The sequence below is a fragment of the Aptenodytes patagonicus genome, chromosome 10 (assembly GCF_965638725.1).
Source record: "Aptenodytes patagonicus chromosome 10, bAptPat1.pri.cur, whole genome shotgun sequence".
Taxonomy (NCBI): Eukaryota; Metazoa; Chordata; class Aves; order Sphenisciformes; family Spheniscidae; genus Aptenodytes; species Aptenodytes patagonicus.
In genome coordinates this window covers 23,164,430-23,181,937 of record NC_134958.1, presented here as the reverse complement: position 1 = coordinate 23,181,937, position 17,508 = coordinate 23,164,430, and the positions used below count along the sequence as shown (strand labels likewise).

Here is a 17,508-nt window from a genome sequence, read left to right as displayed (position 1 = left end):
GAGTAAACAGTTTTATCCGAATACCCCCAGTCAAAATTAAACATATCGGTACCTCTGAGGTATGTTTTTCTTATGGTATACAGTTAAAATATTAAAGGTGTTTAGAGATCAGGATGTCCTAAGTCATGTTTTTTCCAACAGGTTTTTTGGCAAAATAGTAATTTGCTATTTTTAGTTGTAGTAGGTCTCTGTTGCTGAAATCAAAGATTTGTTTACATTTAAAAGCTATAAAAACCACTCTGAAGTCCTTATAAAGAGGACTGTCTTTTCTTCTGCAATAGTATGTATTAACCACTCTCTGATGCCCCAGATTCCTCAGTTGTCCCCATAACTGATTCCCGTTGGCCAGGTCCGTCTTGTTCTCCACTTGTGCATTATCTGTGTCCTCTGAGGGTGCATCTACATGAAAGTTTACATTTCCATCAGGAGAGTACTCGAGAAATTTCCCACTCATGCCTGCTCCTCACCCGTTGAATTGCATCTCAGAGTAGTCTTGGATCTCGATGTCTCTGGAATGAAACTGAACTGGAAGATGCACTCCGGTCCCTGTCGGGTGTTCAGGGTAAGAGCTAGTCCAAAGTGAAACCTATAGAGTCCATACGATGTGGATGCTGGGCTCTCAGAAGCAGCTGGTTCACCCTCTGGTGCCTCTCCTTCTGCCTTCCGATGTAGACGTAGCCTCAACCACGGTTCAGAAATCCCTGACGCTCTCATTTGACAGGCACTGTAACTCTGACTTGGTGAGCAGTTAAATGTGGCCGAGAATAGTCTAAATATGGCCACTAAATAGTTCTTAAAGTGTTTATGCATCTTAATTTCATACATTTCAATACTATCTTCATGAGGTGGGTTGTAGCAGTGGCATACTCGTTATACATATGAGGTAGCTAAGGGAATTGGGCTCGTCCCAGGTCATTCAGATAACAGTGGCGAAGCTGAAGCAGATAACATTCCTATTCCGCCTTTCCTTTGTGTAGTATATCCGATGGTACAATTGGAATGTTATTGCCCAAAGCAGGAGGAAGCTGTGAATATGCCAATAATATGCCACAGGAGGAAAAAGGAAATCTAAACCGGAGGGGCTGGACAACGTGGAAAATATTTCTAATAATTAGCTGACAAGTAGAGCATTTCAATTACTAGTTTTCGGGTGTGGCATGTTTGACAGAGTTGTTTTTAAAAGATCACATCAACATCCTGAAGCGATGATGGTGGAATAGCACCACAGACACATGTTCCAATTGTTTGTTATCTCGCCGCAGTGAATTACGCTAATAGCAGTGGGGGTCATTTTTCCTACATAATTAAAAGCTGGGTACGACATTAGTGTATCAAACTGATAGGCACCCGTAGCCTTTGCCTCGTAGACCTTACCAGCCTAATGTTGTAAAATTAAAACATGGTGCTTTTGCCGGTGAAGGATTCAAGTTATAGAAGTCATTGATGGTTATTCGTTTGTTTGAGTCCAACTCCTTGTGGGTATTTGTGCACTCTGCAAAACATTTTGATAAAATAGTTGCAATAGGTGATGTGTGCTCAGAAGAAACCCTTGGAAAGAGCAGCTTGACGGAAGGGGCTTGAGAAATCAGCAATCCAGACGTGTGTCCCCGCGTCTTTGTTCTGCACAGCAAAACGAGCTGGGAACCTTAGGTTTGTGAAACACAGGTCTGGAGAGAGAGAGAGAGAGGAGGAGTCTTCTCATACACTGGATCAGTGGGATTCGTGCTAGGGTCGTCTTAGCTGGAAGTCTTGGCGTTGCACCTGGGCAACACAAATGCACAACGCTGTGTGTTGGAATCCCGTATAAAGTATATGTACCGTGGGTAAAAATAATTTCTAGTGGGAAGTTAAGAAACTCCTACTTTCTCATTTTTCTGCCTACCTGACCCTGTTGGTGGATAGCTGGATGTCCTGCAACGATTGGGTTTCCGTAGTTGAACATTACCTGTATTTGTTTAGTAGTTTAGACATCGTTCTGTTGCCCAGGTTACTACATAAGCATTAGAAAAATTATTGTGTGAAGCAGAAAAAGGACTGCTTGAAACATTTTGCTTTGTTTTTAACTGATTTTCATTAGCTTTTAACTTCGTTAGATGCAGACAGATAAATCAAGTGACTTTCCTTGTTTATTGATCCAGAATTGAAATTGTATTGCGACAGTTTTAATGTATCCTCTTAGCAACATTTATTTAACCTTGGTCTCCCCCTCTCAGCCCCTGACTGCAGTGGAGCCACTGGTTAAGGAGTGATTCATTTTATTTCAGCTGTTTTGCTGAATGATTTCTTTCAAATGCTGTTCAAGACAACGTGCTGTATCTCCACTGTACAGCCTTTGTGTGATGCCAAATTGAGCAAGGACTTTTTCTTGATCCCTTAGGAAAACACAAGCTCAGAAAAACTGATACATCAGCAGTGGTTGAAAAGATAAATCTCTTGTATATGTGTCTGGCATGCAAGAACGTCATTGTTTTTCCATGTTCTTAGCATGTCACTTGCTGAATATGCATATTTTATATTTGTTTTTTAAATGAGGTTAATGTGAAACTGTATAGGAATAGGCCTGCAAAGAATATTGCAGAGTATAGTTACTTTGTAAAAAGTGATGAGACGTAAGTTAGAAAGAAGAGACTTGTTTTGCATGTTACTTGTTACACCATGCTTAAAAGCTTGAAGTAATAAAGCTGCTCCCTTATTGGCATTAAAACTAATTTTAGTGTAATTACTCATTAACACAGCTCTGCACTGCTGAGCATTCTGCTCACACGGCTGTGTACAAATCAGTTTGTAATGGCACTCAAGGCATTTTGAGGAAGAATGGGGAAAAAAGGAAAGGAAATAACCTGGTCTTCTAAATACGTTCCACAGCAATCAACAGTACCAAATTGCTACCAAGCTGGTATTTAATTGCAGCTTTCAGTGGGTGTTTTCTTGCCTATTCGTTGCTTACCTTACTTGTACGATTTACAAGTCCTTTGTGCTTTTATTTGGTTCACAGTTTATTTTTCAGACGCCACTAGTTTTTTGTTGTGTTTGACCCATCTACCTATAATACTGTCAGAAGGAATACTTCTGGGTTTGGGTCTTGCACGAGGATAAAACTGGGTTTCTGTTAATCTGGGAAATCTTGGCAGCTCTCCCAGACTCTTCATCTTGATGCCTGCAGGTTCTTCAAGCGCTGTATGCAGATCACTTAAGTAAAAGATGGATCTATTTCATTATATAGGAAGACAAATACATGAGTATGTGGGATGTGGTTTAGGTTAAGCAAATGAATTTTAAAAATTTATCAGGGGAATATTTTTTCCTTAGAGAAATTTCAGCATTTTGTTTCAATTTAATTATTTTAAAAATATTTGTGTTACGTTTTAACTAAATAGAATGATTTTTAAAGACAGGTAAGATGCAGCTTTTGCGCCAATAACATGTAATTTGAAGCAGATCACCTGACGATATTACCAAGACACGTAACAGTAACCAAAGTATTAATGTAAGGTGATGGAAGATGCATGGTTTGCATTCCAAGTGTGCATAAGTATCCCAGCTCTGAAAAGACGACTGCTGTACTGGAGAATGGCAGTCTGATACTGTTCTTTGGAGTTTTGTTCTTTGTGAGCTCATACGGTAGAAATTCATCTCCTGCAGTCTTCCTAGAGATAAAATGAACAACTGAAATGGTGGTTGCAAGGAATTTCTGTACTGAAGTTGCAACTGCCTGTTGTGCTGGATATGAAATGTCTTAACTTCCTTTTTAAAAAATGGAGGCGCTTCACATGTTAAGTAGTTTAAATAAATGTGTGAAGCAATCAATCAAAGAGTTCAGCAGAATGGTTCAGAAGATGCTACTTCAAAAGGCATTTGGCTGATGCAGCTGTAAAACACAAGTTTGTTTTTATAACAGCTTCCCTACAGATTATTCCTCAAACTGTTTCATGGTTTTAAATAATATTATTAATGTAATTAGTTAATAGAAGGGTAGGAAATTAAAGCTCTCTGCAAGGGGAAAATACTCAATTGAAATGTAAAGTGAAATTTGAAATGAAATGGAAGTCAATCAAGCGGGCGCTCTGGGAAAGATGCTGAAAACTGCGGGCACCAAGGGGGTTTTTGCAGAGTACCGTACCTTGTTCCTCAGTGGCAACGTGATGTGGAAGGAGTAAAGATAGGTGCGGTGAGTAAGTCTCCAGTCCAAGGCAACTATTAACATGGGCTCAAATTTAAACATGGGAGAAGCCTGGCTGGTGTAACCAGGACCATAAATGTGATACTGAACTGGCACTCCGATTGTCATTTAGGAGCAGAGAGATGATAGTGGGGAAGATCCCCTGGCCCCCACGCAGGGCTCCACGTTGTGTCAGTGTTGAACTCTCAGGTTCCCACCAGCCCACGTCTCCAGTCTGGCGGGTCCCTCTCTGCCAGTATATCTACTGCTCCTCCCAATCTGGTATAACCTGCAAACCTGCTACGGACGCTCTCTGTCCCATCATCCGGGTCTGATGGAGATATGAAACCCTATCTTGTCCCAGCATCAAGCCCTGGGTAACGCCACTCATTACCTGGGCTGCCAGTTGGTCTTCATCCCATTCACCGTGACGCTGGGAGCCTGCTGGGCCAGCCAGCTCTCCACGCACCCCACCATCCACCCGTCCAATCCAGATTTGGCTTTCCTAATTCCACCTCTGCGTGCCTGGGTGGTGTTTCTGTATTTTGTTTGGTTAGCCGTTTTGGTCTCCATCTTTGCTTCCTTTACACTTTGTGTGCTTAAGCTTGGCCAGGAGCTCCCTGTTCAGCCAAGCTGCCTTCTTGCCGTGCCCATTTGTCTTTTTGCATATAGGAAGATGGATCATTCTGGGGTTGTAAGCGGTTTGTCCCTGAAGACCAGCGAGCTCTCCTGATCTCAATTGCCCGTAAGGGCAGCCGTCCATGGGATCGCACATGTCCTGTGACCATACTCAAGTTTCTTCTCCTGTAGTTCAGTGTCTTGATTACACCAAATGCCGTCCTCCGTTTCCTCAGGATCTTAAATTCTACCATCTGAGGGTCATTTCAGCTAAGGCTGCCATTGACTGTCAAATCTCTGAACAAATTTTCCTTATTTATGAAGAGCAAATCCAGAAGAGCATCTCTCCTGCCGGGTCATCCAGCACTGGCATCAAAAAGTTGTTCACAACACACTTCGGTGCTCACTGCTCTGAGAAACGGTGACGTTGTAGGTTGGAGTAAGGTTATAGTGGTAACTGTAAGTGCTGACAACTTTAGCTAGAACCTTTTCTGCCCCGAGAGGCTGCTGTTGCTCCTTGGTATATTGTACTGTGCCATCGAACAAGGGGTGAAGCTGTGTAATGAAATATCCTGTACTGAGTAGTCTGCAATAACAAGGTTAGCCTTGGGAGCACAAGGGCCCTGTCTGAGTCTAGAAGAAGAGCTAAAGCGTGGTGCGTTTCTGTAAGAAACCTAATTATGGGAACATAAAAATAGTTTAGATTTTGCAATGAATGTGAAATTAATGGTCTAGTCTATTGATCGGAAGGGGGGTGCTGGAGAATACTTAATTGTGATCTGTGGCTATTACAGTGTGGAAAGAATAATTAAGAAGATACTCTTGGTTACTTGTCTTTCCGTGATCTGTATTTTCAATACCAAGATATGTATGTTCCTGGCTCTGGGAGTCTTGCAGAGTCCTGTAGAGATACAGGTATTGAAATAAAAAGTCTTGATTTCAGTATGAAAGCCAGAAGAAACACGTAATGGAAATGTAATCAAGTTGGTGATTGTGTTTACACCAGTATGTGCTGGGGGAGTGAAACTTTCCCAGTTGACAGGACGGGCAGTATCTGAGAGAGGAGATGAAACATGAATGGGAGCTTCAGGAAGGGTAGAAGATGCGATGGAGCGGTAGCAGACGCACTGGCACGCGGGAAGGGAGGGAGGACATTGCCAGTGTCCCCGTGGAGTTGGGCCTCATTTGTGGTGGTCGTTGGTCCCAAGAAATACACCCTTGTCTTTGTGGTATTGTGGACGGTAGTGTTTCCTATGAAACAATGGAGTGTTCCATAGTTCTGCCCACATACTTTTATTACATTGTGCAAGTCTGATAAAAGCAATTATTTTGTTCTTCCACCATTGTCAGTAGTTGCCTAAGAAATAGAAATGAAACGACGAGAGTTCTGTAGATTCAAGGCCTACGTGTAAGACGATGCTTTGGTTGACGACGTTTTTTTAGACTTTAAAATCAGGCTGTTGCTGATGATAGACTTCTCAGTGCAGCTGAGACGTTCTCCGTGTGTCTGCCTGAAGGTACTCTCTGGGTTTGGTTGTTCAGATAACGTTTTCTGGGTTAGTCAGGTTTTTTGTGTGCCGTTTTCTCCTTGCCTGTTGAGACACAAGTCCACGTGTTCTGATGGTACGTTAGGTGGAGATGCTGCAGCTCTCAACAAAAGCTGTACCAGTCCTGAACTCTTTCTGGGAAAAATCTGAGCCATTTTAGTTAGTTTCCATAATTAATAAGTGAATAAGGGTATTTGGCCGCATAGATTCCCATGTGGAAAATGTCATCAGGTTGCTTAAGCTTGGTAAATAGTTACGAATCCAGAAAAATTCAGGGTAGCCTGAGCTTTAGGTTTTTGTTACTAATTGTGCTTCCCGTCATACTCTGTGGTAATTGGGGTCCAGCTGCTCAGAATATTACTGTTAGATTTACTGGATGGATTGCTTTAATAGGATTTGGAGAACAGCTATTTGTACATTACAGCTTGTGCTGTTAACTTGCCAACCTTTTAATGCAATAATCCTGGAGATTTATCCTAGCTTTAAAGTAGTAATGCAGGAAGGCGTACATGACTTACCACGAAAAGTTTAAGTCTTCGTATAATATGAAGCAAGAGTCGTTTATGCGTGTTAGTATCTTTGTAAAACGATGTGATATATGTTATGAGAGGGAGGAAAAGCATTGATGGAAAGAAAACAATGATTGTAGTGAAAGTTAGGGAAAAGTCCCCGTTTCCACTGCCATACCAAGTTTGTCACCACATCTTAACCACCGGCAGTCGTAGAACCCAACCAGCTCAGAGAGCGGTTACCATGTGAACTGACTTCAGTCTTTAATTGCGCAGCCTGGATGAGTTTGCCCTTCTTAAATGAACTTGTGTATTCTGTCTGTCATTTTTTTATGATTGAGAACAGTATAAATGCATGTTAATGGAATAAAGCAGAAAATTGGGTCTGGATGTATTTTTTAATAAAGAATACAAGCTGGGTTTTTTAATGGGTAAATGTTTGCTATTACATCTGGTTTACAAAGAAATGAAAGTATTGCTTGCTGCTGGTATGTCCTCTTACGAGGTCATATTTTATTCTCAGTTTTCACCCTTCCCTTTCCCTTGCCACTTCCATTACAATGGAGATTTGGTCTGCTTGCTCGACAGTGACGTGTCCTTTAATATTTCCCATTAGTTTTCAGTAGTTACCTTTGCCTGCATGTCAGCCTTCAGTTTAATGGCCTTTTTTGTGTGTGTTCATTTTCTTTTGTTTCCCATCGTGGTTTTGTTTATTTCTTTTGTGTTTTTTTTTCTGTTTTCTTTTTTTAAACCGTGGTGATGTTTGCCCTTCATATTCCCCAATGTTTGCACATGACAAGATGTTGCCATCCCAACATTACCTCCCACTTCACTGACCAGTGCCACTAATGACCATCTAGCACCAGCTACAACAGGACCATTGCCTTCAGCCCCGCGGGACGTCGTGGCCACCCTCGTCTCCACTCGCTTCATCAGACTGACGTGGCGGACGCCTGTGTCAGACCCTCAAGGAGACAACCTCACCTATTCAATCTTCTACACCAAGGAAGGTATAAACAGGTAAAGATCTCAATGTGTAAAATGGGTCGTGCTCTTTCATGACTCTTCACGCTAGCTTTGCTTAGAAGCGCCATAAACCTTAAGTCTTTAATGCTCAAAGTCTTACAGGCTGCAGAGTCCAAGGGGTTGCGTTCCCTTCCCTCCTGCACCCTGATGAGAGGATTTATTTGCTTCATTGCTGCATATATGTATTCTTACGGGCAATGCTTGTGCACGTTTTTGACTGACTGCAAACAGTTGCTACCTGCTTTTAGCAGACTGCTTAGAAACTAAGAGCAAGCATAGACTGTAACACCTCTTCAGGAACACTGACGCTGCCATAAACGCCATCCACCACAAGCACAGAAACATCTTCCAGATAATCCATGTGCTATTGAGGGCGAGCAGTCACTTCAGGCTTTTAAACCCCGTAAATGTAGTCTGATTCTAGAGAGAAACATGTGGTAGGTGTTGGTTAAATGTTGATTCTCTCCTAGTCATCCCTGTAAATGGAAATTTAATGAATACGAAGCATTCGTGAGTTTTTGACCCATTATCCCAATGGTTTAGTTCAGTCTACCCCTTTTTCTTCCTGATGGGATCTACTGCTCAGAATTACAGTTTCAATTTGTTGTGATAAGTTTGAAGAAGTTGGAGCTAACAATCATTTTGAGCAATGCTTAATTAATTGCAAATTAGCTCGGTTATCAGATTTATTACTCAAGAGAAAATGATCTGTCTACGTACTGACTAGAGCGTGAGACTCAAAGTTCAGAAAGTCATTTGAAGCGAATATAAAATGCACTGGTGCTTATGGTGAATTGCCACTCTCTCTTAATTCTGTGGATAGACATCTCGTCCAGGCTCATGACGCTTAATTGAGGCGATTAGTAAAATTTTCTTTGTCTCACAAATGTTGTTTTTCTACTACTTCCTTACTTTGGTAATATTCATTCTTCTTGGAGATATTTAAAGCGAGACAGGAAAAAAGGTGGGATCTTGCCAGCCATTCTTGCCTCTCCTCCTTCATGTTTCTGGTTGTAACTGCTCTACCCGCTGGGTTTTTGGAAAGTAGTTTGCTGGAGATGGCTCCATGCCTCTCCCTGTACTGCTTTTGAGGAAACAAAATGCATGCCCTTTCACTACATACAAGACTACAGAAATCTAGAAAATATTCCTCTTGGGCCAAAAGCATGTGCAGAACAAAGGGAAAGAGGCATCTTGTAATTGGTGGTGAATAGATGAGGAAATTCCAGCAGAAACTGCTGTTTCTGGTTCCTGCAGAGCAGCCCTCCAGGCTCGGGTTGATGTAGTCCCCAGAAAGTTTAGGCAGCAAAGTACTGAAGCTGGTGCTTATACGTAAGCAGGTGGTTTCATTGACTTCAATGAGATCTTTGTTTGCTTAAGTGCCCTTCTGGATCAGGGTTCAAAGTAGGCTCTGAAAGCCGTTTAGTAGCACGTATTCACGAGTTTCTCAGCTTCACCACTTCTTTGCGTTTTTGAAGTTTTTTTGTTATGCCTCGTAAGGACAGTTGGTATCACACATTTCACAGATTGGTATGAAAACACTGTGAAATCCTGCCACTGAACCTGGATTTAGAGCATGAGAACAATAAAATTTAAAAAAAAAAAAAAAGGAGAAAAGTTCTGTTTACCATTTTGATGTTATGTGGTACTTTTTGACCAGTTGCTTGGGCCTCGTGGAAACGTTGGTTGGCTATTGAATAAAGAAAGAGATGAGCGTGTCACGCACAGCTAAGCAGTCAGAAATCAGAAAATTTTGAAGCCAAGCTTGGATGTGCAACCCTCCTTTCTTTCTCAGTGTTATAAAACACTGCTTAAATGGTCGCTTGTTGGTCTTGAATTATACATGATCATGTATCTTTGCTGTGGTTTTAAGTGCTTATGTACCATCTCCTCATGCTATTATATTTTTGCCTACATGTACCATTTTCATTGCATGTATTACTGGAACCTTTTAGTAACCTAAGCGTTGTCTCTTCCTCGCTTGTATCTGAGCAGTGATCAGACTAGGTATTTGATTTATTTACCTTTTAAATCGGGCTTGTGAAAAATGAAAAAAATGTATATAACATGGAATGGCTTAGCTGGATATTCTGACATCTCTAAACCGTCTTTAAAGGGCTGTAGAGAGTCATCTTCATGTTGTGAATTGTAGGAGCGCTTAAATCTCTCTGCAGTATACGAGGTGCGCGGTTCCTGAGGTATTGGCTGCCCCAACCACCGCCGATTTACGTTCCTTTTATTTTTATCTGTTTGGCGAAAGGAGATACGCACAGAAACACGGTAAGGTGGTCCTCAGCTTTGCCCTTTGAACTTATTTAGAGGACTGCAAGATGAGTGGAACATGATTTTCCCACCCGTAATCGTGGGGCACTCCTGCGAAAGGCTCTTCCTGTGCCCCGTGCCGTCCCTTTATGCCACCAGCAGCTTCAGGTGCCAAGGGGTGCCCTCCGCCCCCACCCCCAGAGAAATTTCATATTGCACCTTTTAAAGTCAGTGTCTGCTTGCAGAAGAATGTTGGCCCCGAAGCTGAGTGTCACAGAAGATTTGTAAGCAGCAGAAAACAAGGAATTAGAGCAAAAATGCGAATGCTGCCAAAGTTGTAGTGGTTGCTTTTATCACTCCTGAAATGATTAAAGCTGGTTCTGATAGTATGTGGTGGCTGCTGAGGAGGAGTGAGTGAGAAAAAAGATCGCTAGGACTTGGAGGTTACTCTCTTAACAGAGAAACTGAAGCTATCCTTGGAAGAGGAGCATTTCAAAGCATGGAAATCAGCCGTGAAGGCGGCTCGTTTCTGCTTGTTTCACTGGCTACAGAATGTCACCAGCTGGTGGCATGTCTTCACATTGGCTTGATGATGTCAGAGAGGCTTTTATTGAGGCAGTTACGTACGCGTGAAGTGGGTGTCTGATGGCTTTGTTGTCACACCTCTAGAAGAATGGAAGTAATCCGATCTGATAGAAATTCCTGTCTTCCTTATAGATCGTATAATTACACGGTTATTTCCCCCTTGCGTTAGGTACTCCAAACTGAAGACAGTTCCCCTGAAAAGGGTATGAAAATTGAGATGTGTTGGGGGGCAAAGGGAGGTGTAATTCTGTGAAACTTCAGACAAACACTCAGGCAGAAGAACTCCAAACTTTCAAGATTTGGACAAAAATAAAAGGAATAGCTAGCACATTGCTGGTAAATCACACGTGTGAGATAGTCAAATAATATTAAACCCACAGTTCAACGTAGTGTGCTTCAAACACGGAAAATGGAGTTTAATTGTGTGTGATCACGCTGTCAAAACGTCTCTCAGAGCTCACTGCCAGGCTGACATGGCTGGCACAGGCGATACTCACTTTTTAATAATTCCCTGAAGGTTGTTTTTTGTTATAAGTTTAAATTTAAACTTTAAATTTCCAGATTAACAGTTGTTTCTGGTTTTGAACTGTAGGCTTTTTCCCTTAGGTACGTGATCGCTATTTTAAACCTTAACTCGAGTTTACAGAGCTCTTTAATTGGGGATTAAGCTGGAATGAGTTAGAATAGTCATAATGTTCTGTAGGGTAATACAGTTATTCATATAGACCATCTGTTTTGTTACCCATTATGCCTACCTAAACACACCAGAGCTCGTAAAAGGTGCTCAAGGCTCCCTAAGAAAGGGCATAAATGAGAGATTCATGTAGCACTTAATTAGAATAATCTCAACATATTTTTAATGTACTGTTGTGAGGGAAGGCACAGCTCCTAGTTGTTACTGAAAATTGCGATACTTTGACGTGTCTCTATTTTTTGATAAATGTTGTCTTTCCATTAAAATAATTTGATATTTGTTTGTAATTTTAAATAATAACTCTGGATTGCTGATTATTTTTTTTCCCCCTAGGAAAAATCAGTGAGTGCATTTACACTTGAGGCAGAAAATGCAATATAGTTTGCATGTCAGTGGGAGACGAATGTTGTTCCACAGCTGTGAATCAGGTGGCACTTACTCTGGGTTTTCACATACCATCATTGTATCGAAGACGCATCTTAAAGGAAACTGCCCCATTTGAAAATGCGTTTTCCAGCAAACATTTTGCCCTAGCTATAACTGGAAAAGTTAGTGAGGGAAAATATTTATCTTTTTCCCTGCCTCCCTAGTTTCATTCTGTGGTGGGTATGGTATTTCTTTAGTGTGCGTCTCGCTGCTCTGTCAGCTTCTTTCTTGCAGGAAATACTTTATAAACATTAAAAGAAGAAAAATCTTTTGTAAACATGTTTAATTCAAATACGCTATAATGATGCTGCTCATTTAACGATGGAAATGAAAAAAAACCCTGAAATAAATTAAGCTGCTTACGCAATGCCATCTTAGCTCAACTTTCACGAAGGAGATTATTCTAGAAGATGTGTTTAAAGAGATCGTTAGTTACAGTAAGGGTATTGTTTCCCTCTGTATGGATACAGTGTAATAGTGCAGAAATCAACAGGGATTTCCAAATGTTTTCAACCAAGTTATGCTAAATCAACCATACCAGTTGATTTAAAAAGAAAGAAATTAAAAATGGGGATTTTGGCATCATATTTCTGTGATAGAAACTAAAGCAGGATGCTGGAAGGTAGGAAAGGGGAGAGTGGAATAATTTTGCCTAGGCTTCTGCATTAAAAATGATTTAATAGCAGCTAATCATCGGGATGAGAATCGTCTGCCCTCTACTGTAGAGCTAAACAAAGTCTAGCAGACAAAAGGGAAAGAACCGTATTCAGAGCAGTCATATTTTCCCCGTATTTTCTCAGTGGGGAAGTTTTTTATTTCTTCTTTTGTAGTGCTGCTTTTATTTGTATTGACAGGGAGTAGGTCCGTAGCTTCTTGTCGTTAAGAAGGACAAGTGTGTAGATGTCGTTACCCAAACGTAGCTCTGTGAAAGTTCACGTGACGACAGCAATGCGTTGGAAATAAAGGCTGTAGTTAGTTGATGATTAATCTTTTAATCTTCCCCTCGGTCCTGAGCTTGATAAGAACCGACGGAGTTTCCTGAACTATGCTCAGCGCGAGACTGTGCTTCCACAGGGGGGGAAGCAGCAGGTTCCCCCCTGACTGGGAGGTGCGAGGGAGGTTCGCCACGCGCAGGGCAATAATCCTTCCAGTTGCCTCGGTACACAGAGTGTGTTCTCCCAGCTGGATTACGGCTTTCAGCTTGCAAAATGTCGGCCTTTTTGCTGAGCCGAACATAAATGCTCGCTCCCGCACAGCGCACTCCTCCTTTGGGCTCTGGCAGACAAACTGGGGGGGTCCAGTAGCCCGGCGCTGTCTCCTCGGCATGGCCGGAGGTGAGCATCTTCACGCCGGTCTGAGAGAAGCCCCTCTCACGTGCCCGATCCCCAGTGCACGATACGAGTGTAAACCGTTGCTGAAGGATGGGTTCTGCCCGCGCGTCAGACTGAATGAGAGCAGCGGAGACACGGGCAGACGCTGCCTTTTGTTGACTCCACTACTTGTGGATAGCATAAATGCCACAGCTGTCTGCCTGGGCGTATGCGAGTCAGAGCCCCTGGATGTTTTTGAAAAATCTAAATATTAGGGAGGAACTAAGTAAAGTTTGGAGGTAGGAGAATACATTAAAAGAGCTTTTTTGAAAAATAAACAAAAAGCAGCCCCACAGTATTAACAAAAATGCCTTAAATCTCGCCAGACTCTGTGTATGCTGCTTAAATATTTTTTCTTCTGGCTTCAGAGTAGTAGGATAAACTGTCACTATGAATTATTGCATGCTGTTATGAGAATAACAAAGAAACTACTTAGAATTTTGTGATGTCGAGTATAATTTATTCTTTTACTTCAGGGCATATTGTTTTTTCAAAGGGAAGTTACAAAATTAGAAGCTGTTTGTCACCAGCAATTTTGGCATATTGTTGTTTTATTGTGTAGTCAGCGCGGTATAAATAACCACATCATTAACACGTTAGATATATTCAAACAGGATACATCTTGGTAGCAACTATTCCTTTATTTACCCCTCAAAAATCCTCTTACTAATCAGTGATTGTTTCTGTGCCCAAACCTTTTGTTTCCTAAAGGGAACGCGTTGAAAATACAAGTCGTCCTGGAGAGACGCAAGTGACGATCCAAAACCTGATGCCAGAAACGGTTTATGTCTTTCGAGTTGTGGCTCAGAACAAGCACGGCCCCGGAGAGAGCTCAGTACCGCTGAAGGTGGCAACTCAGCCTGAGGGTAAGCTGTAAATATTTCGAGTCTTCTTGACTTCGGTGTTGATTTTTTTTGTTTTGTTTTCCCCATTCATGACCTTTCCCAGAGTAAGCCGATACTCTTAAAAGTTGTACTTGCAGACCCTAGTTTCAAAATGATTTTCCGAGTTAGGATGTTGGTATGCTTATATGATTTATTCTCACCCTTAAGAAGAACTGATAAGACATTCCTTGTTAAATTGTCTAAAGTTTCTGTTATAAAAGAAATACTTTAAAATTGTCATTAACTGAAAGAGGGGGAAAAAAAAAAAGAAAACTTTAAGAAAATGCGAAGTGTGTGATTTGTTAGGATCGTTCAGGACGAAAGGAATCTGACCCAGGGAGCAGGATCTCCTTCAGAAATGTGGTCCCGCCTTTACACCCCCCCGTGAATCCATGTGAAATGCTGAAATGTGAAGAAATACCCACCTTTTCACTGGAGTCAATTAATAGTGCAGTTGACGCTAAAATAACAAGCTGCTGAAAACGCTGATGGTTAGGCTTGGTGACTAGCGGAGTTTCATGCTTACGTTTCAGTTCAGCTTCCTGGTCCAGCACCCAATATCCGAGCGTACGCCAGCTCACCCACCTCCGTTAGTGTCACCTGGGAAACGCCGTTGTCTGGCAATGGAGAAATCCAGAACTACAAGCTCTATTACATGGAGAAGGGACAGGACACTGAACAGGTACAGAGCCTGGCTCTTCCTGCGTGAGATACGCCGCCACTGACAGCCTTTTTTCTTCTATGATGTTTTTACCTTAAATTTCTAGAAACACCTTGTGAAGCGTTCATTTTTCCGATAGACTGAATCCCTGAGCCTGAAATACAGAAATAGTTAAAATGAAAAATCCAGCAGGAAATGTACGTATCTTGGAATTAAAGCAATATTTTATGTGATGGCTCATTTAGGTATCATCAGCCTCAAGAAGCATTTGGGGATGTCCATCAGGTCACAAGAGGAAAACTCAAATAATAGCTGTGTCATCATTTAACAGTTCTGGTTCGGACAGTGTAAAGGATGCTTGTGTAGTTTTTATAGGTTGGCCGGTTTTATTTTAGTAAAGTAGGCTAATTACTGATTTTAGCATCATCCTTAATCTGAACTGTTCTCGCCTCTTGAGTTCTTTGATCCAGTGATTGATATTTTGATAGTGGTGAGTGTCTAATTGAGTAAATTTTCTTACGATTCTGCTGGAAGAATCCAGTATGTTCTGTGCAAGTATAGGCTGCCACCTGAGAACAGTCACGAGTTTGGGAGGATTAATCCCAGTCATTTAATTTCCGATCCGATTGTATATGAGTATGACTCCAGCTTTAAAAAAAGCTAAGGGAAGAATATTTTTGTTAGCATTTACAATAATTTTTGAGAGAAGTTTTTAAATAGGAATGTTGTATTCCTCAGATAAAAATTACCTTTTCTACGTCTGCATCCCACTATTCAAAATACAGTAATAATTTTTACTAATAGGCAAGTTTGTCAGATCCACACAGAACCAGCGTCCATGTTATGATTTAAATCGGATAGGTAGAATTTTCTCGTGCAAGCTCCCTGTTAGCATCTTTACAAGTCCTGGCTGTATATAAACTGTGGGTTTGATCTGCAGGTGCTACAGAAAGGTGTCGTTCCTGCCTTGGACTTTATTACTGTACTGAAAGTCTAAGACCTTTGTAATGGTTGCAGACCTGATTCTGACCTTGACTTGTATGTATGTTTGTTTATGAACAGGATGTTGATGTAGGAGGACTCTCCTACACCATTAACGGATTAAAGAAATACACAGAGTATAGTTTCCGAGTGGTAGCTTACAATAAACACGGTCCTGGAGTCTCAACCCAAGACGTTGTTGTACGAACGCTCTCAGATGGTAAGCTGCTTTATTCCTTTTTTTTTTTTTTTTTTTTTTGGCAGGAATTATGTGGTAATTTCCTTTAAGTGAATTTTTAACCAGAAAGACTTACATGGTTTTTGTTCGTTGCTGCCCTATTTTATTAATAATGTAGTTTTTGCGTATGGCCATGCTGCTGAAAGTCCCCCCGGAGGCTTTCCAAATTAAGTGAAGGAAAATTACTATACCTGATTCTGATTATGAAACAACAGTGTCCTTCATTTCAACATCAGTAGTTTATTTCATGGGTTATTGAGTCTATAAAATATTACGAGTGGACAGAAACACAATTATATCGAAGGCAACAACTCCAAATTATTTTTTAGCTTCTATAATATTTTTACATATGAGCAGACTTGCTTTTGGAGTGTTTTTATTTTAATTGTGGTCATATGGGAAAATGTTGCCTGTCTTTGTTTGGACTCCAGCACGGATACTATGAAATCAATTGCATATAATAACGAAAGTAGGAAGTGGTAACCGTATTTTCTATACAGCAAATAAAGAGATCATGTGAGCAAATATAGATATATGAACAATTGTAGCATGATCAGAGTTAACGTTAACTTTTATTTTTTTATAGAGAAGTTTGCTTATAGATAAGAACAGTCAGACCAACAGTGAGCCTAGCCTGGAATCCTCTCTCCAGGAGTGACCAAAAGCAGAATAGACGAGCAGAGAGGAGTATTGTGCCAAATACTCTCTGTGTCCAAAAGCTTGTTTCTCTGAGACTTCTTGAGTCTGCAGTGGTTTCTGTGTATTTACTAATTCAGTTTCTCTTCCATGAAACCCTGTCAGCATCCTCTTTAACCCATGTCAGCTTTTATCGTCCACAACATCAAGCGGACAAAGATTCTACAAATAAATTTTCTGTGAAAAATCACCCTGGGTTGTCTGTTTTGGACCTGCTGTATGTTAGCATCGTTTGTTGCTTATAGCTGTACTGCCTGAAAGAGTGACTAATGAGTATCCACCAGCCCTCTCTGTCCCACTCCTCATTTTATAGACCTTTGCTGTATTCTCCCTCATTCGTCTCTTTTCCAGATTCAGAAGTCAGAGAGATGGTTAGCCATTTCTTTTGTGGAAGCTGTTTCACCCTTCAGTGCCCTTTTCTGACCTTTTTTCCAGGTTTCTTTTCTCCTACGTGCTTTTACAAATGCAGGTAGAGGGGACCAAAATCGTATCAAAGGTGCAAGTGTGTAATATCTAGCATTTGACTGACTTTTTGGCTCGTTCTGAGCACTGCGGTGACATTTCTGGGGTAGACTGATCTTGGTGGAATTGCTCTGCTTAGAGCCATCATTTTGCATGTAGAGGCAGGATCATTTTTCCCATGTGTGTAACTTTATCTACCATGAATTTCATCTGTCACTTTAACATCCAGGCACAAAATGTCCTGAGGTCTTTCTGCAGTTCTTTACCACCGGATCTTGTCTGTACTAACATTTGTCACCTCGCTGCTCATCCCCCTTTCATCACTTACGAATGTGTTGAGCAACAGGGGTCTCGGCACATGCCATGGTGGAGCTGCGCAGGTCATCTCCC

The 17,508-nt window shown here is 41.3% G+C and overlaps 1 protein-coding gene across 9 annotated transcripts in view; it reads left to right on the top strand.

The window, feature by feature from the left end:
• The window catches only part of NEO1 (neogenin 1), a 213,063-nt gene that overhangs the window by 153,445 nt on the left and 42,110 nt on the right, over positions 1–17,508 (top strand). For 5 of the 9 annotated variants that reach the window (XM_076348557.1, XM_076348559.1, XM_076348558.1 and 2 more), the window contains exons 8-11: positions 7,634–7,853; positions 13,908–14,062; positions 14,614–14,762; positions 15,804–15,942. In XM_076348557.1, the coding sequence (XP_076204672.1) occupies positions 7,634–7,853; positions 13,908–14,062; positions 14,614–14,762; positions 15,804–15,942 (663 nt within the window). The remainder of the gene's footprint in view (positions 1–7,633; positions 7,854–13,907; positions 14,063–14,613; positions 14,763–15,803; positions 15,943–17,508) is intronic. The other 4 variants (XM_076348560.1, XM_076348563.1, XM_076348562.1 and 1 more) reach the window with 1 other exon arrangement.